A 25588-nucleotide genomic window follows, 5' to 3' on the forward strand; every position below is an offset into this window, starting at 1 on the left:
TATCTATGAAAGACCCACAGCAAATATCATCCTCAATGGGAAAAAGCTTGAAGCCTTCCCGTTGAGATCAGGAACACGACAAGGAAGCCCACTCTCACCACTCTTGTTCAACATAGTGTTAGAAGTCCCAGCAACAGCAATCCGACAACAAAGAGAAATAAAAGATATCCAAATTGGCAATGAAGAAGTCATACTCTCTCTCTTAGCAGATGACATGATTCTTTATATGGAAAACCCAAAAGACTCCACCCCAAACTACTAGAACTCATACAGCAATTCAGCAACGTGGTAGGATACAAAGTCAATGTGCAGAAATCAGTGGCTTTCTTATACACTAACAATGAAAATACAGAAAGGGAAATTAGAGAATCGATTCCATTTACTATAGCACCAAGAACCATAAGATGCCTGGGAATAAACCTAACCAAAGAGGTAAAGGATCTGTACTGGAGGAACTACAGAACACTCATGAAAGAAATTGAAGAAGACAAAAAAGATGGAAGACCATTCCATGCTCTAGTTGGTTCTTTTCAGTGCTTTTTACTTTTTTTTTTTTTTTAAAGATTTTATTTATTTATTTGACAGAGAGAGATGACAAGCAGGCAGAGAGGCAGGCAGAGAGAGAGGAGGAAGCAGGCTCCCTGCTGAGCAGAGAGCCCGATGCGGGGCTCGATCCCAGGACCCGGAGATCATGACCTGAGCCGAAGGCAGTGGCTTAACCCACTGAGCCACCCAGGCGCACCATCAGTGCTTTTTACTTTTGATCGTAGGTGTTTATCTTCTCTTGCCTTTATGAAAATATTCAGCGTCTTATTTCAGGGTCAGACGCTGATGGCCCCAAGGGTCACGTTCCTCTGGTAGTTATCTTCCAGGTGTTGGTGTCGCTTGGGTGTGTGCAGGCTCTGGGTGGTGGGCTCAGTCTGTTAGTTGGTATTTCTTGCGGGTCTATCAATGTGTCCCCAAGTATTTCTACTGTGATAGTTTCCTTTCTTAAGAACCGTAAAGTACGCAGAGACTTAAGGGCCACGTGTGTGCTGGGCGTGTGTGATCCCACCCTTCAGCCGGGGGCTGCGTGGAGCCTTCCCCCCAGGGGCACGCAGGTGAGCACAGGCTGTTGCTGGCACTCTGCTTTTCTCTGTGTTTGGGGAAGTTTACCTGGGATGCCCCCTCCTTCAGGCCAGACGGTCAGTTTGGGGCATCTCGTTGGGGCATCTGTAAGCTCAGTTAAGCTCCTCACCAGGCTCGCAGGCCCAAGGAGGGTCACAGAGAGCTGAAGTAGCCTGGACGGTGGCCGGCGTTGGGTGCACTGGGGGGTTACGCGGACCCCTGCTGGCACACACAGCCTCATGGGGGAGCGGTACAGCCGTCGGGCAGACGAGCCGCGTGATATGGTCAAGGCTCTGGTCACTGGGGAGAAGAAGCAGCCGGTGAGCGGATCAGAAGCACAACCTGGAGGGTCCGATGGGACGGTGGGACGGTGGGACGGTGGGACGGTGGGACGGTGGCCGCCACGACCTGGGCTCCCGAGGACGGCTTTAGAAATGATGCATCATTTGTCTCCACGTTCAGCCTGTTGGTGGTTTTAAGAAGGGACATAACAGGGGCGCCTGGGTGGCTCAGCGGGTTAATGCCTTTGCCTTCGGCTCAGGTCATGATCCCAGGGTTTAGGGATCGAGTCCCGCATTGGGCTTCTTGCTCTGCAGGAAGCCTGGTTCTCTCTCTGCATCTGCCTGCCTCTCTGCCTGCTTGTGGGCTCTTTCTCTCTCTCTTACTGACAAATAAATAAAATCTTAAAAAAAAAAAAAAAGAAGGGACATAACATAATGGGGTCTGTGTTTTAGGAAGAAGGTTTGGGTGTGGATTAGAGTGGGGTGGGGAGGAGGCCTGGGGAGGGACCCTGACATCTCCGTCCAACTCCAGCCTCTGCTCCTGCCGCCGCCTCTGCTGCCCGTGGGCGTCCCCACATGCATGCGTGTCTGTCCTGCGTGGGCCGCGGGAGCACGGTCCCCAGAGCCGCCGGGAGCCCTGGGCCGGCCCAGCTGGGCCAGGGCAGGGAGCGGGCCGGTCCGACCCCACAGAGCTTGGCAGAGGCTGCGCTCCACTGATGAGGGAGACGGAAAGCAGAGACGACCCCTGGCCTGGGGCTTGCCGGCGGGAGAATCTGTGTGTCCGCGAGAACCAGGAGCATCACGGAGGGACTCACCTCTGGGAGACGCCGTCGGGTCGACGTGCGGTGTGCGAAGCGTGGGGCATCAGGAGACGAATAGCCCAGCTCCCCGCTTCAGTTCTGAGTGAGACCAGCGGCAGATCAAAGATGAGCAAGTGACCGCCCAGACACGCCAGGACCCGTGACGAGGGCCGGCGGCATGCGGCCTGGGCTGAGAGCAGGACACACCCGGCCAGGGAACCCGAACCAGGTGGATATGCCCACCGGGTCTCAGGCTCCCCACCCCCGAGTGTGTGGCTTCCCCTCGTGCTGAAAGGACGCAGGCATGGGGACGGGAGCGCCTGTTTATTCTTCCCTGGTGCGCCGGCCGGATACACGGACAGCCACATACACAGGGACACCTGGCACCGGAGAGCCTCGAGATGCCCGCTCTCCTCATGCTGCCCTGAGGGCAGAGGGGCAGGCACAGGGGTTCTCAGGGAGCGCTGTGCACCAGAGGGCAAGCTAGCCCAGAGGGATACTTGGAGAAGGGGTCGCAACGTCCCTGGACGGGGAAAGGAGGGCCCAGAAGCAGAGTCCCCACGCGGATCCGGGGCGGGGCCCTGAGAGCCTCCCTGATGGAGGGTGGGAAGAGGGGGAAAGCCCGTGGGGGTGGGGGATGGTCAGGGTAAGAGAGGAAATGTCTGCCGCTGGGGCAGGGGACCGGAAGGCCAAGGGGTGTGGCTGGCCGCCACAGGGTGAGAAGCCGAGGCTGGGATCTGTGCTCAGAAGGAGGTCCTAAACGCCGTGACTTCTTCCACAGGGGATGCTGGAGAGAAGGGAGACAAAGGTGCACCCGGACGGCCTGGCAGAGTCGGCCCCACAGGAGAGAAAGGTACCTGCTGCCCCTCGGCCCCGCCAGTCTGGCCCTTCCTAGCCCCCGTGGGGTCTGCCCAAGAGGGTGCAGCCGGTGCTGCTGCTGCAGCCACAGGGGAGAGGAGGGTGTGCGGATGCGAGGGGGGCTTGGTGCCGGCGTAGCGAGCCAGGGTGCAGAGTGCGCCGCATGCCCAGAGACAGCACGTCCTGGGAGCGGCGCACAGCACCGGCCATCTCGTGCGGCTCCTCATCAGCCTCCTCTGCAACATGGGGTCATTCGGGAGTGTTACATGCACACGTGCAATTGGGAGGGTGTGCGAGAAACTCTGAAGGTGTGCTAAACGTTACGGAGGCACGTGAGCAGATCAGGAGGCGTGTGATCAGTGCTAGAGGAGCGTGAGCAGATCAAGAGGCGCAGACAGATGAGGAGGTGTGCAAGCAGTGAGGAGGTGTGCGAACGGATGAGGAGGTGTGCGAGCAGTGAGGAGGTGTGCGAACGGATGAGGAGCTGTGCAAGCAGTGAGGAGGTGTGTGAGCAGATGAAGAGGTGTGCAAGCCATGATGGAGGTGGGTAAAGAGAGGAGGTGTGTGAGCAGATGAGGAGGTGTGCAAGCAGTGGTGCAGGTGTGCAAAGGACCGAGGGACAGACCTGGGTAGGGCGTGGGGGGTTCTACAGGGGAAGGCTCCTGTGGCCAGCCGATTCTAATTGCTGAATCTGTTTCCTTCTAAGTACAGTCGTGTAATTCTCCATTTCCCCTGGGGTTGTGCTGAGTCTTACAGGGAGCAGTTGTCCGTGCAAAGTAGCCGCGCAGTAAAGGGGTAGAAGTGCTTCGTCAGTGTTCGCGCTCTGTGCTCTGGGACTCAAACTGCGGCCCGTCCCGCTGGTCCCCCAGCCAGTCCTGCAACACTGGAGAGCGAGGCGGTTTCCAGTTTCTGGAAAGTTATTATGACGATGCAGATAAAGGCCACTGAGTATATATATATTCAAGCCCATGCACTGTTTTTTCACTTTTTTGAGGTACAATTTATGGACATTCTCCTTTTGATGTACAAGTGATGACTTTGATAGCTGCGTCCACCCGGGAACCTTTGTCACATTCGAGACCCAACATCTCTGTCACGATCCTTCCATTAGCCTTAAGGATTTCTATTTCCTTTTTAAAAAATTTTTAAAAAGATTTTATTTATTTATTTGACAGACAGAGATCACAAGTAGGCAGAGAGGCAGGCAGAGAGAGAGGAGGAAGCAGGCTCCCCGCTGAGCGGAGATCCTGATAAGGGGCTCGATCCCAGGACCCTGGGATCATGACCTGAGCTGAAGGCAGAGGCTTAACCCACTGAGCCCCTCCAGGTGCCCCTGATTTTTATTTCATGTTTTCTCCTTTACTCATTAAAAAAAAAAAAACAACAAAAAACCAGTTAAAAAAAATAAATGAACTACTGTCCTAGTTCAAAGTTCGAAGCATATAAAATGACTCACAGTGAACGCTTTCCTACGTCCCAGGCCCCCGGCACCTTCCCCAGCAACAACGCTGGTGGTTGACTTCTCTTTACAGACGTATTTTATGAATCAGCAAGCACACAGGCAAACATACACCCGATTCTTCTCTCCTCTTGTACGAGCAGTCGCACCATATACATATGGTCCTGAATTTCCCTCTTTGACTTAACAAAGCGCCCGGATCCTTCCACAGAGCACAGGCACGCCCCCTCATCCTCTTGTGCGATGACCTGCTCTCCCATGTGTGAACTTGCCACGCTTTAACTGGTCTCCCATTCCTGGAGGGGTCTGCTGTAGAGAATGATCTCGGATGTGTCATTTGTAAATGTCTGTGAGTACAGCCTGAAGATAAACCGTGTAATTGCTGGATCAGAGTCTGAAGATAAACCGTGTAATTGCTGGATCAGAGTGAGGTGCATTCGAAATCTGGGTAGAGGTGCCCTCGGGGAGATTGAGACAGTGTCACAGGCAACACAAGGAATGCGTCTCCTGCTGCCCTCCCTGACTTAGGGAAGCCGCCCGTCTGACAGTCATAAAATGCCACCTTAGTGAGTATGACTTCGCTTCTCTTATTATGAATGAAGTAGAGTCATCATCTGGGCATTTAAAAGTCATTCGTATTTCTTTTCTGTCTTTTGGGTCTTCTCTTATTTTTTCTTTGGTTGTCTTCTTCTATCTTTAAAAAAAGTTTTAGGTTCTTATTCTTGATATCTAAGATACTTTTGTACTTGTGTTTTCTGTGCATATCTCTGAGTATTTCCTTCGAATAAGTTGCCTTAAGTGGAATCTGGAACTTTAAAGAGGCCATCTGGGCATACATTCTCATGCCGGTCCATGCACGTCACCCCTGAAACGAGCAATCTTCCCGAGGTTTGGGGAGCACTTCACCCCTGCAAATGCAGGAGTGAGTGAAGCAGGAGCACCTCTCCCGGGGCCCCTGCAAGAAACAAGGTAGTGGCCATCCCCGCAGAGGCCAGCCCGGCTGACCAAGTGGAGAGCTGACCAGGGGGCCGGCGGCGCGGAACTCTTCTCAGAGTTCTTGGGTTGTGATAAGTTAACAGTATCGCAGAACTAAAGTGCTTGTAGTTTTTATTGTTATACTTTTTATGGAAGTGGGAAGGAGAGTAGACAGATTGTCTTATTTTATTACTGAACTAATTATGAAATTTGCAGAGCGATAAAAGGGATTTCCTCTACTTCTTTGTGTGGGCGATTTTATGCTTCACAGTCAGGAAGGAGATAGCTCCCCTACTCTAGACAGTCTCAAAGTCATTTCACGATCCTATTTCATCGATTTTTTTTTTCAAAGTAACCATGTTTGAGCTCAGCATGCAAGTGGCAGTTGAGTCCTACCTTCATTAAGTAACTGCCTTGTTTCCAGTTTTTCCAACATATGCTACGGTAGAAAGTTTATCTACACCTGACGAGGTGAGAAAATCACCATAATAAAACCACTGAGAGATTGGCACTTACTTTAGGATATTTCTTTTTTTGTGCCTTTTTTTGCTTTCCTATAATTGTAGTGTCCACATAAATTTGCATCTTACTTCTTTTTTTAATTAAAAAAATTTTTTTAAGTAAAACAATTTTTTTGATGTACTGTTCCATGGTCCATTGTCCGTGTACGACACCCAGTGCTCCGTGCAGTCCGTGCCCTCCTGAATCCCCACCACCGGGCTGCCCCATCTCCTCCCTCCCCCCCCCTGAAACCCTCAATTTGCATTCTAGTTCTTAAATTTAATGTGACCATTTTTCATGCTGTGAAGTAACGTTAGTGGATGCCCAGTGTCCACGGGTAACTTAAAAATCCCACCCTGGGCGGAGTGCTCTAGTGTGGAGTTCTCTGTGGGGTTAGGGCGGAGAGAGGAGCCTGGACCGGCCCTTTACAGCCCCGTGCGGCAGCGGCCGGGTTAACCAGCACCACTTCCTCTGAGCACGCCAGTCCCTGAGTCTCGAGGGTGGGGCTCATCAGGGGTCTGGCACCGCCACTGACGGAATGAGCAGCTCTAGTTTGGGGTGTTTGCTGAGTGCAGAATACAGAGAACACGTGAACCCAAGTTCATGTACTTGGATCCCTGAGAGGTGGAAGCAGTTATGCGGAAATGTCGGAAGTATCTTTTGGGGCGATCTTTAAGAATAGGATCGGCCCTGACGTGACACATGGGAGAGAATCAGACACAAGAATCAGATACAAGAACAGACACGACTGATTAAAATATTTACACAAAGACAGAGAAAGGACAGGAAAGAAATAACCCAGAACGTCAGTAGTGATTTCTGGGTTGTAGGATTACAGGCATTTAAATGTTCTCTTTACTCCTTTCTGTGTTTTTAGTACTCCCAGCAAAGACCGTGGCCTGATTTTCGATGTCAGTGCATTTTTGTAACCGGAGGCACAGGTGTGTAGCCTCTGGTGGCCCCCCGCAGACATGCTGACGCGGTGCTCCGGGTCCAGCCGGCCGTGGAGGGCCGTGGGCGACCTCAGAAGGCGCTCCGGCCCCCCTGCAGGAAAGCTCCCAGGAGGGGTGACCTCAGCTGCCGTGGCCTCTGTATGGCAGGGGCGTGGGGCGGGAACTGTGCTGGGTCTCGGGGTCCTCCTGCCCTCTCTCCCCCGCTCCCCTGCTTTCCTCCAGCCCCGGAGGCTTCCCGGCTCAGCCCGGTTGAGCCGAGCAAGGCCACTGTTCAGGTGCGCTGCTCCTGATGTCCAGTCTCTGACTTCTATAGCTTCCGGAAGGCTCTTCGCTCAAGGGGAGTGAGAGTTGCAGAAACCAGAGGCGGGTGTGGGGGGCAGCGACTTGCCTGGTTTCAGGGTGTGGGCAAATGGACTGTTGACTTTTTCATTTTTCAGAAATTGTTTTCCCTGGAATCATTTTTTCCGTGTAAATATTACTGGGCTCCTTGGGAGGTTTTTAGAATTTTATTTATTTATTTTTTAGACTTTTAAAAAGAAGATCTTATTTATTTATTTGAGAGAGAGAGAGAGCACAAGCAGGGGGAGCAGCAGGCAGAGGGAGAGCAGGGAGCTCGATGCGGGGCTCAATCCCAGGACCCCAGGGTCATGACCTGAGCCGGCGGCGGATGCGCAACCGACTGAGCCACCCAGGCGCCCGTAGAATTTATTATTGTTCAAATGTCTCACATTTTACTGATTATCGCTCCCGCCTGTGAGCTTTCTCCTGTGTCCACTTGCGCTGCGTCGGGTCGCCCGACTGGAGCGCCCCGTTCTCGTCTAGAGACTCCGCCACCGATTTTCAGTTCCCGATGGGTCTCTGCCTGCGGCCTTTCAGCCGGTGTCCGTTTTATCTTGCGACGTGATTTCTACTGGTGATAGCCTTTGGGAAATTGTTGGAAGACTAATAGCTCCTGTTGGTGACCTTGCTAGTGTGTGACGGCGGTGTGCAAATTCCCTGCGGGGTTACGGGCCCGCCGTTTCCGGAGCCGCTCCCCGGCCTCGGCCTCTCTGGGCTCCCACCCTGGTCTGTCCTGCGGCAGCCCTTCCTCCACGTGCCAGCTGGCTGCTTTCTGCCGGCTCTGCGTCCCATCGAGGACCTTCTGGCCGCAGGACAATCTCACCGCTGATGGCTCCTGGGACACACGCCCGTCTCTGGGGAGAAGCCAGGACAGGCTGGCGGCCACAGCTGGGTGGGGGTGGGGTCCCTGAACCCGCGTTCCTGCCCCCGCTCAGGCAGCTGTGGCTGGGTGAGGCAGGGCACAGAAGGTCAGGTACTATGCTTCTCGGGGAAGACAGGATTGCAGGTCCCCCAGACTCACTGGGAAGGGGAGGCCGTGTTCTGCAGACACCCACTTGCCCCGACACCGGCTCAGAAGCCTTGGCCAGTTGGGATCTGACTCGGCCAGCCAGGGCGTGGGTCCCCTTGTGGTCCTGGGCCGCAGGCAGTGGGTCCTCCCGCTCCCTTCTGGAGGTGCTCTGCTGGGACGCAGCGGCATGGGACTCAGAGCCCCTCTTCAGCATCTTGTCCGACAGCTGCAAAAATGACCATATGCAGGCCTTTGTCCTCAAAGTCTTCCATGTTTCATCTGAGGCTCCATGGCCTTGAGCTGTGTGAGTTCTGGCTATGCCCCAGAGCCACTGTCCTTCTGGCACCTTCTCTGGGTGATTCCCCCTGGGTGAGGAGGGTCCCTTCCTTGGATGTCCATAAACCACTTTCCATAAATGCTGTAGAGCAGGGCTTCCTGCCTTTTGGATCGTCCCAGACTGGATGGATCCGTGGTCGCCGACCCTGTCTTCCTCCTCAGTCCCTCCTTCGGTCTTGGACGAACTCCTTCCTTCGCTTCCAGGGCCAGCGAAGAGGCGGCAGGAGTCGCTGGTCCGGGGCCTTCTGCTCCCCCAGTGCAGAGCGCTGCTCCCGCTCCGGCCGCTCGAAGTGCGGGAGGGACCCTCAGGGTTCATCGAGACCCCGCCTACTGCCCACTGCTCCATGGGGACCACCCGCAGGAGCGCGCCCAGCCCGGCCTGCGCGGTGGGTCTCACGGGCTCCCCGGGGTGGGGTGCGGGGCCGTGCGTCCTCCTGGCCCGGGGCTGCTGTGGGCCTCCGGCGGCCGGTCCCTCGCCCTTTGCTTCCTCGGCGGGTTGCTCTCCCTGCCCTCTCCCTGTTCTTTCTCTTTTTTTCATGCTCCGTTTGAAAGGTGACAAAATACGGTTCAGCTAAGGTAGAAATATTGGAGAAGAAAAAAATATTATCCTCATGTATAAGATGAGGTTATTTCAGTGAAATTCATGCTGTGAGGTCCCGGGTGTTCGGTGGGGCGAGCCGCACAGGTGGCTCACGTCCTCACGTCGGGGCCCGAGGGAGACACCCGTGGTTCTCCAACTTACTCTTCTCCAGGGGAAGCAGCGTGAGTGTGGTGGTGTGGGGGGCCGGGGCCGTCACAACCCTCCTGCCCGGCCACCTCCTCTTAGGGCTTCCCAGGGCGCGAGGACCGAGAGACTCAGAATCCATTAACTGCCTAGACTCGCCGACCGCCCTGGCATTGAGGCCTGAGGGACACGTCCCCTGGGGTCCTCGGGAATGGTCCTTTGTGGCAAGTCCTGCCAAGTGTGCGGTGGGCACGGCGTGCCACAGCCCTGTCATGCCCGTTTCTTTATACACCAGACTCCAAGCAAGATGGTGGGCCCCTGGGGCAGGCGCCCTCACTCTCTTCTTAGGGCTCCAGGGCCTCCCGGGAGATGTGGCACCTGGAAGCTCCTCACCCATTGGAAAAGCTCTTGAATTCAGTATCTTCGAATATCTTTGCAATCTGTAGTGACCCCATGCCCTGTGCTGAGGGTCTGGGCGGTGCATCTGTGGGCCCTGCTCCAGGTGGTAGAGGGCAGGTCTGTGGCCACGCCAAGCCGGGCTCTCTGCCGTCTGCTGACCGCAGGGCTCGCTCCCCCGATGCCTCTCAGACTGCAGGATGCAGCAGCTCGCTGGGCTCTCGTTAATGTGTGGCTGAGATGCGGGCATCCATCGGCAGACGCCGCCCGGAGCTGCTGTTCGCGTGATGTGGCCAGGGCCTGCCGGTGGGTTGGGAGGTGACGGGTCCTGAGTGCCCGCACGCCCTCGCAGCCCGCTCCACCGCTTGTGCCCACGTGGGTCAGGCCGCAGGGGGACTGCCTCTGGCTGATGTGCGTGTGCTGGGCGGGGGTCTCAGCTCAGCCCACGGAGCAGCCCACGGAGCAGCCCCCCAGCCCGGCCGGGAACTTGAACAAGAGGAAGTGCGTGCAAGCTGACGAATCCCTTTTCCAGAACCACAAGCCAGGCCAGGGTGCGCAGACGCCTCCCGCTGTCCTCTGTCCTCCATTGGAGCAAGGACACTCCCCGCCTTTCTGGCCTGCGTTGCTCTGGGGCAGCGGCTCAGAACTGCGTGGCTGAACACTGCTTCCAGCGTCACCTTCGTTTTCAGGGCTCCGCGTCCCCAGACGCTGCTCAGACGAGATCGGGGAGGCTCCTGGGCCACTTGCCTTAGGCTCTGGGGACCCTCCCGGCACTCGGAGGTGGAGGGTGACCCCATGTCAGTGACAGGCCCTTCATTACAAGTCGCTAGGGAAGCTGAATTCTGAGTGCCCCTTTGCCCTGATCCCACTTCAAAGGACTGTGTGAGATCGTCATTAAAATTAATAAGAGTTACCTGCCTGCAGTGAGCGGCTCCCGTTCTCTCGTGCCTTGTGCGTGTCTGGAGGACAGACGTGGTCTCGCACACGTCTCATTAGCGGGTGCAGGGGCATTACCTCGGCTCCCGGCTCCCGGGGGCTTCGGCAAAAAGCTCTTCAGGCAGAAGGGGACGGGGCTGCAGCGTCTGGTGCATTTCTAATCATCTCCTGCAACCGAGGGACAGAGACGTGTGTGGTTTTTGCAAGAAGCTTCTTGTCGTTTGGAGGAGCAAGAAGACCTTTCCGGAAGCGGGAGAAGGCGGTAGAGCTCTTGCTCTGACCCGCGCTCCTTGGACAGCCTCTGGGTTTGCAACCACAACAGTCTTCTGCCCCAGGTTACCTCCCAAGAAGTGTCTGCAGGTGAAAACAAGTGAGCTACGCCAGCCACCTGGGATTGCCCTGGAGAACCTGTCAACAGTCTCAGGGGATTGGTTCTCACCCTTTCTTTTCAACACACCGGAGAGATAAAACGTTCCTCCTGGAGGGATGGCCCCTCCCATGATAGGTGTAGGGGGTGAGGCATGGCACCGGCGCGAGTGTACAGGGGCTGGGGCCTCTGGGTGCCCTGGAGGTCTGGGCTCAAACCCAGCTGATGGTTACCAGCCTCACAGCCTCGGGTGGTGTGCTTGTACACATGCACGTGTGTGTGGCATGTGTGTATGTGGTTGAACAGGTGCAGACATGTTTGCACACACGTGTGCACACACGGGGCCGTGTTTCTAGGTGCCTGTGCATTAGCATGTATGGGCGTGAGCATGCACGTGTGTGTGTGTGTGTGAACACTGCCCAGCACCAGCGAGGGTGGCTCTTCCCGGACTGCTCCGTCGGAGCACGTGTGCAGCGGGGTGGGCTCTCTGACCGCCCGTGGGGCCTCCTGTACGGCCACAGCACCATGGGGCAACGACCAGGTCTTCTCGAATCTCAGGGCCTGCGGGGCCGGCCCAGTGGAGGAGGCTGAGGTTAGAGCAAGAGGGACAGGCTGGTGTGGGTAAGGCAGGGCAGCCCGGCAGCAGTCCCGCTCCCCGCTGGCCGCATGTCCTCAGCCTCTGAGTCCCAGCCGGGCGGTCACAAGCCTGCGGCGCGCACTCAGCCTGGCTGCTGGAAACTGGCTCAGTGCAGGATGTCCCTGGTGCCGGGAAGCCTCTGTCCCTAGCCTGGCGCGAGTCGGGAGCCCCGGATGCGGAGCAGGGGCCTCCGTCTGTGTGAAACTGTTCCCAGGTGCTCAGCGACACAGGTGCCGACCACCGCCATGATGCGTCTCGAGGGATGAGGACGCTGAGGCTCAGAGTGGGTGACGTGTCCAAGGTTGCACAGCTCTGCCCTGGGATCAGGGTCTCATCTGCCAGGCTGTGGAGTTCGTGCTCAGGGTCACAGAACGGCAGTCTTCCCTCGAGTGCTGTGTGACTCGAGGTGGGTCTCTCTGAACTCATTTCTCTTGGGGGTACAGAGAAATTGTCCTGGTCTTCTAGGGCTGCCGTAACAAATCCCACAGACGGCGCTGCTTAAACACGGACATTTGTTCTCCTGGGGTTCCGGAGGCTGCTGAGGTCAGGTGCCGAGTGGCCGGCTCTGGCCGGGGCGCAGTGAGGCCTCCTCCCTGGCAGGGGCACCCTGTTCCGTGAGCCCGTCTGTCCCTCTTGCCCATTGGTTTTCCTCGGAACGCCCCAGGCAGCGTCCCTCTCTTCTCCAGGGGCAGGAGCTGGGTCTGGTACCCGCAGGGGACAGTGGCACCTGGCGTGAATGTTTGGCTGTGTGATTCAGAGATGGGCGGACAGCCCACGGCTCTCCGGTCCTCTCAGGTTATAACTTGTCCGCGACAGCAGGTGTGTGCTGGACCCCGGGGCGGCCCAGGGGTGCGTCGTTCTGCGGGGGTGGGGAAGGCATGTTGGCAGCTGTACTTCTGACGGTGGGTGCCTGCATCCAGGGCTCTCCTCCGCCGGCATGCGTGGGGCGCCGGAGCTGTCTGGGTGGGTTAACAGGGCGCTGGTGTCGTTTCGAGTTTCTCAGCCCGGGCCTCAGGGAGAAGGGCTCCCCTCCTGCCGTTCTTGCTGGGGTCTTCCCGGAGGGCAGGGACCCTCCGTTCACGTGCCGGGTCCACCCTCACTGCCGGCCTGTGCACTGATGTGATGCCCACACTCCTCCGTACCGTCGGGTTTTGGGCGGGAAGGCACATCCCTTTATTCCCCGGGCTCTGGCGACCCTGCCCCGTCTCGTGGGAATTCGGCCGGGGGTGTTCCTGTGTGTTGGAAGCAGTCCTTCCCACTGGTCAGTGCAGGTGCGAGTCCCTGGGTCTCTCTGGGCCTCTGTCTTCCCATCTGAAGAATGGGTTTGCTGGGACGGTCTGCACCGAGACTTCCTGCTCAGGCACTGTCTTCGTTGGAGCACCGTAGGGACCTTGTGTTGTACTTACTCCGTCTGAACGTCCCCGCGAGGACGAGTACGGAAGGTCACAGCTGACCGCTGCTGACTGCTGAGTGACAACAGCAGAAGGACCTCACGTTTGGGGGAGACAGGAAAGTTAGGAAAGCTTAAACAGGAGGTCCTCCTGACCTTTATCCTGCAGCTCCAACTGACTTTTCCCACGCTCATGGTCCGTTCTGGATGCCAGGAAGGGGGTGCACTCCAGAGTTAGGGGACAGAGAGCTCAGCCGTTTGGAAGCAGGCTGGGGACGGGAGGCTGCCCCCGTGGGGGCACACACGGTGTGTACGCGTCCCAGGGAACCCTGATTTTCTGCAGAATGCTCTTCGCCAGCGGCTGTGCAGAAACGCTGCAGTCAGCTCCGGGATTCTGACCTCATCAGTGGGCATGAGCGTCGGGACAAGGGTGGGGACGTGGCCGGCCGGGCTGCAGAGGCAGACACCACACGCTGGACCACTGCAACAGCAGACCTGTGTTTGTCACTGTGTCGGCGGCTGCACGTCCGAGATCTGGGCGCCGGCCTGGTCAGGCTCTGCCGAGGAGGTCGTCCTGGGCAGCAGACGGCCGTCTTCTCTCATGCTGGAGAGAGACAGCGAGCTCTGGTGTCCCTCCTGACTGCAAGGGCCACAGTCCTGTGCTGGGCAACCCGCCCCCTCCCCACGACCTCATCGGACCCCACTCACCTGCCAAGGCCCTCTGGCAGCCCCCATCACAGGGGGCCAGGATTCAGCACTGGGCGGGGAGGACACGCTTCAGTCCCCTGCGGGAGGTGACGGTGGGCAGGCCACGCGGGGGCACTCAGCCTGGGCGGGGGCCGCTCCTCGGAGGAGCAGACAGCACGGACTGAGCGCAGAGGGAGAGGCAGCGGGGCGAGCAAGTTGGAGGGGCGGTTCCGGGGAGAACAGTGCTTGCGCGGCTGCAGGGCCGAGTCGTGGAGGTGGAGCAGACCAGCGCGGGGTCTCTCTGGCACGTGGCATGAGAGCCGCGGGGAGCAGGGGGCAGAGCCACGTTCTAATCCCTGGGTCAGTCTTGGGACAGGCTGTGGCGGAAGGGGCCCCAGAGGCGTTCCAGACCGTGGCTTCCAGATGGCGGGGAGCGTGGTGGTGGCCGAGCACCTGCTCCTGCTTCAGCGGGAAGTAAGGCCCCTTCCTCACTGCCTCAGGCAGGCGGCAGCCTCTCCCCGCGACATTGAACTTGGGGCACATTTCCCACAAGCCAGCGCTCAGTGGTGACAGCCCCGCTGTCTGGAGCAGGGTTGCCGGGGGCGAGTGTGTGATGGGCTGAGTGCTGGGCTCGGGGTGATTGAACGCGGTTTGCTCTTGCTCCCTTCCCTGCTGGCTGCTCTGGGGGCTCAGCAGTAGGGTCACTGGGGGTGAGCCTGTTCCGGGGACCCTGGTGGGGGGAAGGGCCGGTCAGGAGCCTGGAGCAGGTCAGCAGTGACCCAGGGTCCTCTGGCCGCAGGGGCGGGAGGGGCAGGCCTGGCTCCGGTGGGCCAGGACGGAGACGAGGAACGCGGAGCCAGTTCTCAGCGCTGTCCCCCACGGACCCCGGCCCCACACAGGGATGGGGCGTTGAAGGGCTGCCTCCCACTAGGCAGCGCCACCTCCACACCCTGCTGCTCCTTGCTCGTGGCCCTGCGCTAACTCTGCCCCACGGGGAGCCCCCCCATGCTCGGCCCCAGGGTCCCCGTGAGCTCCCAGCCAGAGGTCCATGCCTGGCCTCATCCCAAGGCTTCTCTGCCGTGTTCAGCCGCTGACCCCGCTCCGGCCAGGGCCTCACGCTTGTCCCTGTCTCACCACGCAGCTCCGACCCTGTGGGCACCCCGTCCTTCACCGCCCCGCAAGGTCCTCTGGGCTGCCCCTCCTGTGGGGCCACCTCACCGCTACCACTCACTGCTGGTCTGGGGCCTTCGCAGAGAAGGCCGCTGCGGGCCCCGCCAGACATTCCTGCCGTGCGGGTGCCCCCGGGAACAGCCTGCTTCCCGCTCCTCCCCCCTTCCCTGCCTGCCCAGGGGCCTCCCCAACGTCACCCGCTCCTGACCCCTTCCCAGAGGTGGCCTTCTCCCACCGCCCTCTCTGCCCCCCGACCCTGCTCCTGGGCACCTGTCTTCGGCTCTCACCTGCTGCCTGACCGGGTGCCCTCGCCCCTCCCAGCCCCTCTGCGTGTCACCAGACGCGGCAACCCTGGGTCCCCTTGCCACTCTCTTCTAGCTCCCCACCTGGAGGTTTGTGTCCCTCGGGGCACCTTCCCCACCCCTCACTCGCCAGGGCTGCCTCACAGCCCCTGTCCTGCATCAGCACACCTGTTGCAGGTGTCCGACCGCTCCCCGCCTGCCGCCGGGCTAAGTCCTGCTGCGCCACGCGGAGCTCACAGTCCACAGGATCTGTGGCCCGAGTCGTCTCTGTCACGGCTGGGCCAGCCTGGCCTCGGCCTCCCTGGGGTCCCCGCCAAACGTGGTGCCAAGAAGGGGGCACTGGCTCTCAGATCTGCAGTCGCAGCTCTGTCTCGGTCCTGCCGTACACCGGCCGCATGACCCAGACCAGCCTCTCAGGCCCTTGGGGCCTTGTCTGTGCAGGGATCGCTTCTGTGAGCCAGCAGGAGCGTGGGCGTGAGGGTGCTTCGTGAATAAGTGTGTGTGAATGTCAGCCATTTCTGTGTCACGGGGATGCGTTTCCATGTCAGCCGGGCTTGTCCCCAGGCCTGTGTTCTGTCCTCTGACCTCTGTCTGTCTGCAAAGCTACGAGTTCCGGGCTGGGAAGTCCTCAGGTTTAAGGTGAGAGTCGGCGTCAGAGCAGGACAAAGCCTTATCTGGACGCAGCACGAAGTCCCTCCTGTCCCCTCCCTGCTGCGGAGGAGCTTGTGCTCAGTTTCCCTTAGTTTCTATGTTAAATGAAGTCTGACCGCGTGTTTCTTTTACTAAGTGTTCTGTGTGTGTGCGCTGTTTGCCGGCTGGGTTTGCGGTCTGGGGTCAGCAGCGGACCAGCAGGGACGGCCCGAGAGTTCGAGAGCACCTGGGGGAGGACACGCCCTCCGCCCGCATGACCCCTGCTGGGAACGGGGGAGGACCGCCGTCCTGGGTCTTAGCGCGCCGGTCAGTGAGGACGGTCCTGTGGGGTCAGGGCGTGAGGACGGTCACCGGGCCGGCCTGCAGGGATGGGCAGCGTGGGAGAGGCAAAGTGAGCTGCAGGGGCTGACCCTCCAAGCTGCACGCAGGGAACGGTGGCGCTGTGTGGCCGGGCCCTGCTGGAGGACTAGACCCCTCGGAAGCGTGTGACGGAGCATCCCTGGACCCTCCTTCCCGCCCCCTCCTCCAGCTTCCTGCGTGAGTGAGGCTCCCCCCTCGGGGGAAAGGAGCCTCGGTGGTCACTGCACACCCCGCTGAGGCTTCCCGGCTCCCGAGAGCAGCCCGCGTGCCCTGGATGGAGCGTGGCTGCTGGACGTGGGCCGGGCTGGGGCGGAGCAGCTGCTGGACGTGGGCTGGGCTGGGGCGGAGCAGCTGCTGGACGTGGGCCGGGCTGGGGCGGAGCAGCTGCTGGACGTGGGCCGGGCTGGGGTGGAGCACATCTCTCTACCGATGTGAGGGCAGAGCAGGAGGGGCCTGGGCTGAGGTCTGGATGGGGACCCACCGGTGGTCTCCTTGGTTCCGCAGTGCGCGTGGCTTTTCGGGGAGGTGTGTCCTCCTCTGGGAAATCTGTCAACAAGTGACCATGAAGAGCCTTCGGGGGTCAGTCACGGAAAGATGAGAGCCGTACCCGGTCCGTCTCCTCTCGTGTGCGTGCACGTGCGAGTGTGCGTGGGTGAAGTTAAACGGGAGGTAGGCTGAACTACCTGCGCACCAACCAATTTTGATCTTGTGTTTTCCGCAGGAGCCGTGGGCGACAAAGGACAGAAGGGCGGTGTGGGTCGCCATGGAAAAGTCGGTCCCATTGGTTCTAAAGGTATCTGCGACGCACCCCGCGTCCCATATTCCCTCCCAGGCTCCCGGGGCGGGCGCTGGAGAACGCGTGCAGACTGGCCAGTTGCTTCTTTCTGTGAGCTCTACACGTGATACCTCTGGTCCCAGGGTCTGCCTCTGGGGCCGCTCAGGGTTGCCGGCTGGCTGGGTGCCCACCAGGTTGGGTTGAGCATGCCCCGACCTGCGGATTCACGGGGCACCCTGGCGGAGAACTGGGGGCGGCTACTCAGACAAGACCTTTCACTGCCACGTCTGTAACCAGTTTAAGGAAGCACCGAGCCCCATCTGAGTAACAGGAGGCCTCCAGAAACACTGTCCACTTCCAGCTTCGGTGACTTTTTCAAACCATGTTGGGGGCGTGGGTTTCCATGAGAATGGGACCCAGGAGGCAACAGCCAGTTGAGAGCAGCCGTTTGGGGACAAGACACTTGCCCTCGTCTGCGGCTATCTGGCGACCTCATCTGACCACACAACCCTGCAGCGGGGACAGGCCAGGAGACTAAGGCCCAGGCAGATAAGGAAGGCTCCGAGACACCCAGTCAGCAAACACTCTTGGAGCACCTGGGACGTCCTGCGCCTAGCCCCCGGGCCCCGAACTTTCAGAGAGCGATCCCCATCCCGTGGAGGTCTCCCCACCTCCCCCTTGGTGCTCAGGAGGGGCCCAAGGCCGGGGAGGACTGGTGATCGGGAGCGTGGCTGAGCCTGTGTGGCAGGGAGGGGCTCAGGGTGGTCTGCCCAAGCCTGGCGCTGGAGTCCTTCTGCCTCATTAACCTGCCGGGGGGTTGAGCTGTGAGTGGGTTCGGGTGGTCGGTTCTGACGGTGCCAGGCACCGCCCCCGGCCGCAGCTCGTCCCTGGCAGGAAGGGGTCCTCGGCAGGAGGGTGGCAGAGACCAGCCAGCCCAGCATCTGTCTGGGGAACCCTGCGGGGAGCACCTGCTGGCACGGCTGCTGGCTCGCTCCAGAGCACGTCGGTGTGTGCGGCAGGAAGAGGGGCCGCTGTGCTTCCCAAAGGCTTTGAGAGATGGTGGTAAAATCGTCGTAACGTGAAACTGGCCGTGTTAGCTGTTTTCAGGTGCGCAAGTCCGTGGCAGTAAGCACCTTTGCAGGTTGAGCAGCTGCTCAACCTTCTCACCCCCCGAGAGGAGCCGTGTCCTGGTGAGGCGGGGTCTCTGGTCCCTCCCTCGGCCGCGGTCCCCCCTCCTCTAATTCCAGTCCGTGAGTCAGTGTGTCCGAGGCCCTCACGGGTGTCTGAGGCCCTCACGGGTGTCTGACTTACCCACTCAGCGGCACGTGTCCAGAGATCATCTCCTTCCTTCTTAGGGCTTGATCATGGCATCTCTATCTGTTGAGAGAGAACTGGGTTGTTGCCCCTTTGTGCTGGCCACTGAGTAGGGACACGTGTGCCTTTCATGTACGACGTGTGCTCCGGGCAACGCCAGTGTCTCACCGAGGGGCCGTGTGCAGACAAGCCCCTCGTTAGCTTAGTTTACCTGATCTGCTTCCTGGGCCTGGTTGGGCTGACCTTGCAGACCTCTCCAAGCCCCGAGGCTGACCAGGGAGTCCCAGGGATGCTGCAGACAGGGCTGGCAGGCTCCCCCGCTCCCCACGTGGACAGGATGCATGGAATCCTCAGAGGGAGGGGGCGCTGCTCCTGCCCCCTCCCACACGACTGGGACGTTCAGGTTGTCTCGGGGAGGAGAGAGCGCGCTGCGGGAATATTCAGGTGCCTTTAATAGACTTGTCTAATTTTAGAGCAGCCAGAAAGTGTTGTTGGCACGCTGTGTCCAACCCCTTGGCTTTATACGCTGGGAGGCTGGGGGGTGGGGTGGGTTGTGTGGCGTGTCCTCTGTGGGAGGCCGTGTCTCAGGCCAGGCGGGAGCCCACGTGCTGCACTGGGGGGGACTGTCCCCAGGTCCAGCCAGGTGCCAGCATCACTGTTTCCCGGCCGCCAGGTGGGTGAGACTTGGAGTCAGATTTAGTTGTTCCTGACCCAGGGGTTCACGACATGGTCTCGACAGACCGTTCTATGACACAACCGGGACTTGTTGGACTCGACTTAAAGAAGGGGGTCCGGTCATCTCTCCGATCTCGTGCTAGGCGTATGTTCTAGGTCACATCGACAGAGCCCGAGGTAATCACCTTAGAACACAACTCCCTGTGTTCACAGCAAAGACAGGGTCTGCGGGAAACACTAGGGCATCACACATGGAAGAAACGACATTGTGAACTTCGGCAGTTTCAGCCTCAAGGGACGCGCCCCACCTCTGCTTGACCTTGCTTTCCTTTTTCAGGCGAAAAAGGAGATTCTGGTGACATGGGACCCCCTGGCCCCAATGGAGAACCAGGTATGGCACACGGGCCGCCGGGCTTTAAAACATGCATGAAAATTTGCACTTGCCCCTGTTTTATTGAGAGATAATTAACATATCTTGCTGTAAAGGTTTAAGGGTTACAGGACAGGGGTTTGGTTTACAGATAATGTGACACGATCACCACCATCGCTTCAGCTAATATCCGTCTTCTCATAGAGACACAATAAAAAGAAAAGAAAGAAGAGAAAAGGGGAAGAATGATCGCTGGGATGAGAACTCCAAGGACTTGCTCTTACCAGCTCCCCCGTGTGTCCCACGAAGGGCCGTGGTCCTCACCGCGCGCACCGCATCCCTGGTGGGCGTCTGCACCTGCCGGCCCCTTGCTCCGGCTCCCTCCCCCCACACGTGGAAGGGGGAGCCTGCAGGGTTGGCCCTTCTCTGCCCGACTCGCTTCCCAGCAGTGATGACTTAAGGGTCCATCCTTGTTATCACAAATGGCAGGATTCCCTGGGGCGCCTAGGGGCTCAGTCGGTTGAGCGTCTGCCTTCAGCTCAGGTCATGATCCCAGGATCTGGGATCGAGTCCCGCGCCTGGCTCCCTGCTCAGCGAGGAGTCTGCTTCTCCCTCTCCCTCTGCCTCTTCCCCTGCTTGCGCTCTCTGTCATGTTCCCTCTCCTTCTCTTGTGCGCGCACTCGCTCTCTCTCTCTGAAATGAATAAACAAAATCTTAAAACAAATGTTTAATTGTTTGCAGCCGAGTGTCACTCCATGTATACATGTCACAGCTCATGAACCCTCCTCCGCGGATGGACACGTAGGGTGGCTGGCTGGTTTTGGTTCCTCTTGGAAACAGTCTTGAAGGGCTCCCATTTCTTACGGGGCTTATAATGTCGGAGAACCAAGCAGGAGGCATCACACGCTGAGATTTCAAGCTGTGCCATGAAGCGACAGGAATGCGGCTGCTGTGACACCGGCACGGTAACAGTCCCACAGACCAATGCGGCTGCTGTGACACCGGCACGGTAACAGTCCCAATGCGGCAGCACCGAGAGCCCAGAAACAAACCCAGGCACATTTAATAAGGGAGCCATGAACACTAATGGAGAGAAGACAGTCTCTTGGGAAAACAGGACCATATGTAGAAAAGAATGAAACTGGACCCCATCTTACATTGCTCACAAAGACTAACTAGAAATGGGCCAGAGACTTAAATGTAGGACCCGAGACCCATGAAACTCCTGTAAGAAAACAGGAAGGAAGCTCCCCGATGCGGATCTTGGTCTCGGGTTTTGGGGTATGATGCCCAGAGCAAAGGCAACAAAAGGAAAAGTAAGCAAGTGCGACCTCATCAAACTCAAAAGCTTCTGCAAAGCAAAGGAAACCACCAACCAAGTGAAAAACTATTAGCAAACCGTACATTGGGTGATGAGCCGATCCAAAACCTGCAAGGAGCTCATACAACACCTCAGCAAAAGAGCCGGTTAGAAATGGGCAAGGCAGCTGGACGGACATTTTTCTCAGGAAGATGCGCGGAAGGGTGACAGGTACGTGAGAGGAAACGCAGGCTCTCTAGTCATCAGGAACCAACACCACCATGAGCGGTCACCTCGCACCTGTCGGAACGGCTGTGACCAAAACACAAGAGCAGCAGGTGCTGGCGAGGAGGTGGAGAAAGGGGACTGTCGTGCACTGTCGGCGGGAGTGCAGCCTGGTGCGGCCGCTCTGGAAGACAGCGCGGAGGTCCTCCAGAGGTAAAAATAGACCTAACGTGTTCTCCAGCGATCCCACTTCTGGGAGTGTATCCAGAGCAGGCAACACTAACTCCGCCGGATGTCTGCACCCCCGTGTTCACAGCAGCGCTGGTTACAGTAACCAAGACGTGGGGAAAATTGCACTCGGCACGGAAGTGCGAATCATGCAATGAAACCCCTGTGGTCCGGAAAACGGAGTACCCGTGGCTGGCATCCCCTCTCCTTGTCTGTCACACCCTCTCCTAGACTATTTCAGTATTCGAGTCCCTTCTACCTGAGTATTTTCATGTCCTTCTTGGGACCGCAGTGCTCACCGACCACACGGGTCGGCTCAGATACCCCCGTCCCCAAGCGCGTGTTCCTCACTTTGAAAAGCTTCCCCCTTCCTCTGACCACGCGCTCCTCGGGAAGCACGTCTGCGCTTTCTCATTCCGGAGCCCCCTGCAACCTCCTCTGAAGCCCGAGAAGGTCACCCGGGACCCTGGCTGCTCAGGAGACGTGTCCAGCTTCCTGGTGCCGATGGCGGTGGCCTCTCTACCTGCCGTCCTGCGGCCGCGGCCCTCTCTCTGTGGAGCTTGTCTGCTGCCTGTCCTCCTCCGCGCGGCTGCTCCAGCCACATGCCCCCTCGGGGGCCCCTCCTGTCTAGACTTACCTGTCCGCGTGCTTGGCGCACGTCCTCCATGTCCCGCTGTTGATGGGGGTCCAGCCACCCCTCGCTCACGTGGCGTTTCCCACACGGGTGTTGTCCTCTGTCCCACGCTACACACATGGCCCCCCACGGTTCCACGCTGTCTCTGCCATCCTCCACGGTCCCAGGCTGTCTGCACCGCCGTCCTGTGTCCTGTCCCTGCATCAGCACCTCGTTCAGGCTCTTGTGACCTCCCTGTGAGCTTGCCGTCAGGCCCTGGGGGAGCGGGTGGGGGGATCCTGGAGCCGAACGGGCTTCCCAGTGGTTGGGGCTGACCGTCCCCTCCAGACCGCCGTGTGTGGGGGCACGTGCTGGGATCTGCTTGTTGAATCAGCCCATCTTTCTGTGTCTCCACCAACCGTGCCTCCACTTGCTGTCATTCACCCTGATGGTGACATTCAGAGAGTAGCTCCGGGCAAGCTCGGAGCTTGGAAACTGGCGACGAAAGAGATGTCTGAGTAAGAGCCCTTGTCTGGAGGGCTCCTCCGCGCTGCGGGGGGAGGAGGAGGAATGGCCGGTGGGCGTGGATTTGGCCACGTGAGGTCACGGGAGGGATGGCAGTGCCTCTCATGGCCGCCTCTGGATGCGGACGGTCCCGCAGGGAAGAAGAGTGGAGGGGCGCGGGGCCGGCCTGGAGGCCACGGCACGATTTGAAGGCCGCGGAGGAACCAGCCTCCTGCTTGTCACCGCAGAGAATAATCCAGAAAGCAGGGCAGCCCCGGAGGGCGTGGGCGCGGGTCTGGTCTCAGACGGGCTCTGCCCCAGAAACGCGCCCGGGCCGGAGTGTCAATGAGCCGCCGAGTGTGGAAGGGAGGGTGCTCCAGACTCTGGGGTGGAGGACGGTGAGGTTCTGGAAGACGGGCCCCGTCTCCTGCCGGGGATGTTCTATCTGGAAGTGCGGCTGCGCTCAGCGCCGTGGGCTTTGCAGGGAGAGAGGAGGTCCTGCCTGCGGGCTGTGGTACGGCCAGGGCAGGCCGGACATGCTCCGGTCCGGGGAAGGCAAGGGGCTGGCAGTGGCCAGGTCCCCGAGGCTGGGGACGGGGAGCGGGGCGTCGACAAGTGGAGCTCCTCATGGCAGCAGCTCAGGAGCCCCGGAAGGGCCAGGACCCCCGACCAGAGGTGGCACGGCTGTGCTGCGTCAGGGACCCTCAGGCCCTGGGGCCCCGCTGTCCTCAGACGTGCTGGCTTCTCTGCATCTGCATGTCCCTGCCCCGAGCCCCTTGTCCCCTGAGCTGCGGCCACGACTCTACCCCCAGCCCCATCTCCCCCACCCTCCCCTCTTCCCACCCAGACCTTGTCTCAAAAGGGGTCAGTCCTGGTGCCGCCCCGTTGATGTCCCTGGGCTGCTTCTCCTTGCCTTCGGGATGAAGCCCGGAATCTGCGTCCCGGCCTCGAAGGCCCATGGGGTCTGCTGGCCCAAGAAGCCTTCTGTCTGGGTGGGGGGCCGCTTTCCTGAGCCAGCCCCCAGTCGCCTCTAACATGGGGCGCCGGGTCTCCGCAGGCATCCCGTGTGAATGCAGCCAGCTGAGGAAGGCCATCGGCGAGATGGACAACCAGGTCACGCAGCTGACGACGGAGCTAAAATTCATAAAAAATGGTATGCTCTCCGCGTCTCCCTGCTCCCCCTCCCCCCCAACCCCGAGACCGAGGGGCCGGGCGGCGGGTCCCGCCCGGCCCACGCCCACGGGCGGCGGGACTCGCGTGTGGGGCGCACCGAGCGTGTTTACAGAAACGCGAGTGCTCACTTTCCAGCACTGCCCTCCCCCGCAGCTGTCGCCGGCGTGCGCGAGACGGACAGTAAGATCTACCTGCTGGTGAAGGAGGAGAAGAGGTACGTGGACGCGCAGCTGTCCTGCCAGGGCCGCGGGGGCACGCTGGGCATGCCCAAGGACGAGGCCGCCAACAGCCTGATGGCCGCCTACATCGCGCAGGCCGGCCTGGCCCGCGTCTTCATCGGCATCAACGACCTGGAGCGGGAGGGCACGTTCGTGTACGCGGACCGCTCGCCCATGCAGACGTTCAGCAAGTGGCGCAGCGGCGAGCCCAACAACGCCTACGACGAGGAGGACTGCGTGGAGATGGTGGCCTCGGGCGGCTGGAACGACGTGGCCTGCCACGTCACCATGCACTTCCTGTGTGAGTTCGACAAGGAGCACGTGTGAGCGGGCGGCCGTCCCCTCCGCCCCGCCCCGGGCCGCCCCTGCCCCCCCGTGCCCCTGCCCCCTGCGCTGGCGGCCCCCAGCCCGCTGGCTGCGTTTCTGGGCCGCGGACAGCGCGGTGCTCGGGAGGGAGGCCGCGGGGCTGGCTGGGGGCCTGGTGGCCGAGGAAGTCACCTGTTAGCCCTGCGCCGTCGCCTCCTGCTCCGTGGGGAATTGTTACTCAGCATCGCTCTGCCTTTGTCCAAACTATACAATAAAAGCTTGAAATACGACCGCAGTTGAGCACAAACAGTGGCAGCAGCGTCTTCCGTTCCCGTCGTCCCTTCCATTCCCGCGTGGAGAAGAAGCCCTCCCTCTGGCCCACGTGTCTGCAATTGCGTTAAAACGTCTGCTCCTTTTCACTGTGACCTAAATAGGGGACATTTTGCTTGGGGCAAGCGCAGGTTTCGGGGGAAGGAAACCAAAGCTGTGTGCAGCTGACGTGCGAGCGTGTGGTGTCCTCGTGGTGTCCTGTCCCGTGGGCGCTGCCCATCGGTGACGGACGACTCGCCCTGGACCGAATTTTGTGACAACAACATTAAGGATCTCACGGTATCCATGGATCTGGACTCTCCTTGGGGTGCAGGCGGACCCCCTTCTGCCCACCGGTGGTGGTCGTGGGTTGGGTCAGGCTCCTTGTCACGGGGGCCTTTCCATGGGCAGCTCCTGCATGGCGGCGGCTGCGTCAGAGACACGAGCGAGACCTGATCTGGGAGGTGGTGCGCCGTCCCACCACGAGGGCATTCTGTCCACGAGGGGTGACCCCCCAGGTCCTGTGCGCGCTCAGGGAGGGGACATCACAGCGTGTAGACACCGGGAGGCAAGTCCGGAGGGGGCCGCCACAGCATCTGAGGTCCCTTTCCTTTTTGGGCATCAACCACACTTCTTCATGTTTCAAAGAATACAGCACAAGGGCATGGCCTCTGCCCTGAGGCGGCTTTCCAGCACCCCGCACGGAGCCCCTGCTCTTTCAGTCTGAGCGTGGGTCAGAGGTGAGCACCGGCCTTCTCATGGGCTCTCCTGGCTCGTGTGCTGTCCCGGGGGAGCCCCGGCCCCTCGGAGTCTCCTCCCCACCTTGGAGGCAAGGGGAGCAGAGGGCAATCCCTCTGAGCTCTCATGTCCCCTCCAACTCTGGAGAAGCGGGAGGGAGCTCAGCGGGTCCAGCTCCTGCTGCCGCCTCCTGCATGTGGCTGTCCTGCCTTGATGCCCACTCAAAGCAAATCTGATAGGAGATCAACCACGGGGCAGAAGGCAGATCATTGCTCCTAACTTAATCCCCGACTTCTCAACAAGGGACCTGTTCCCAGGGCAGGGGGGAGGTTCCTGGCTGGGGTGAGAGCCGGGATTCATGAGGTGCCGCTGACAGCACGGAGCTCTGCTCCTTCAAGCCCCCGCCCTGGAAGCGTGGGCGGAGGTGGAGGAGGGAGCCCAGCCCAGGCTGCTGGTGGGGCTGCAGACCCGCGGGTCCACGCTGCCATCCAGCGGCGGGAGGAGGCCATGCGTCTGCAGCCGGGAGCGCGGGGAGTCGGCGGGACACAGATGCTGGGGGTGGGGGCTCTTTAGGATGGGGTGTGTGTGCGCATGTGCGTGCT

At 59.7% G+C, this 25588-nt stretch overlaps 1 protein-coding gene across 7 annotated transcripts in view; it reads left to right on the top strand.

The window, feature by feature from the left end:
• COLEC11 (collectin subfamily member 11) overlaps window positions 1-24234 on the top strand; it is a 34207-nt gene extending 9973 nt beyond the window's left edge. The window contains exons 3-7 of one of the 7 annotated variants that reach the window (XM_059405099.1): window positions 2970-3041; window positions 16960-17031; window positions 19340-19393; window positions 23300-23395; window positions 23551-24234. In XM_059405099.1, the coding sequence (XP_059261082.1) occupies window positions 2970-3041; window positions 16960-17031; window positions 19340-19393; window positions 23300-23395; window positions 23551-23960 (704 nt within the window). In that variant the 3' untranslated portion in view covers window positions 23961-24234. The other 6 variants (XM_059405100.1, XM_059405095.1, XM_059405096.1 and 3 more) reach the window with 6 other exon arrangements.
• The last annotated feature ends 1354 nt before the right edge of the window (window positions 24235-25588 follow it).

This window comes from Mustela nigripes, chromosome 7 (genome assembly GCF_022355385.1).
Source record: "Mustela nigripes isolate SB6536 chromosome 7, MUSNIG.SB6536, whole genome shotgun sequence".
Taxonomy (NCBI): Eukaryota; Metazoa; Chordata; class Mammalia; order Carnivora; family Mustelidae; genus Mustela; species Mustela nigripes.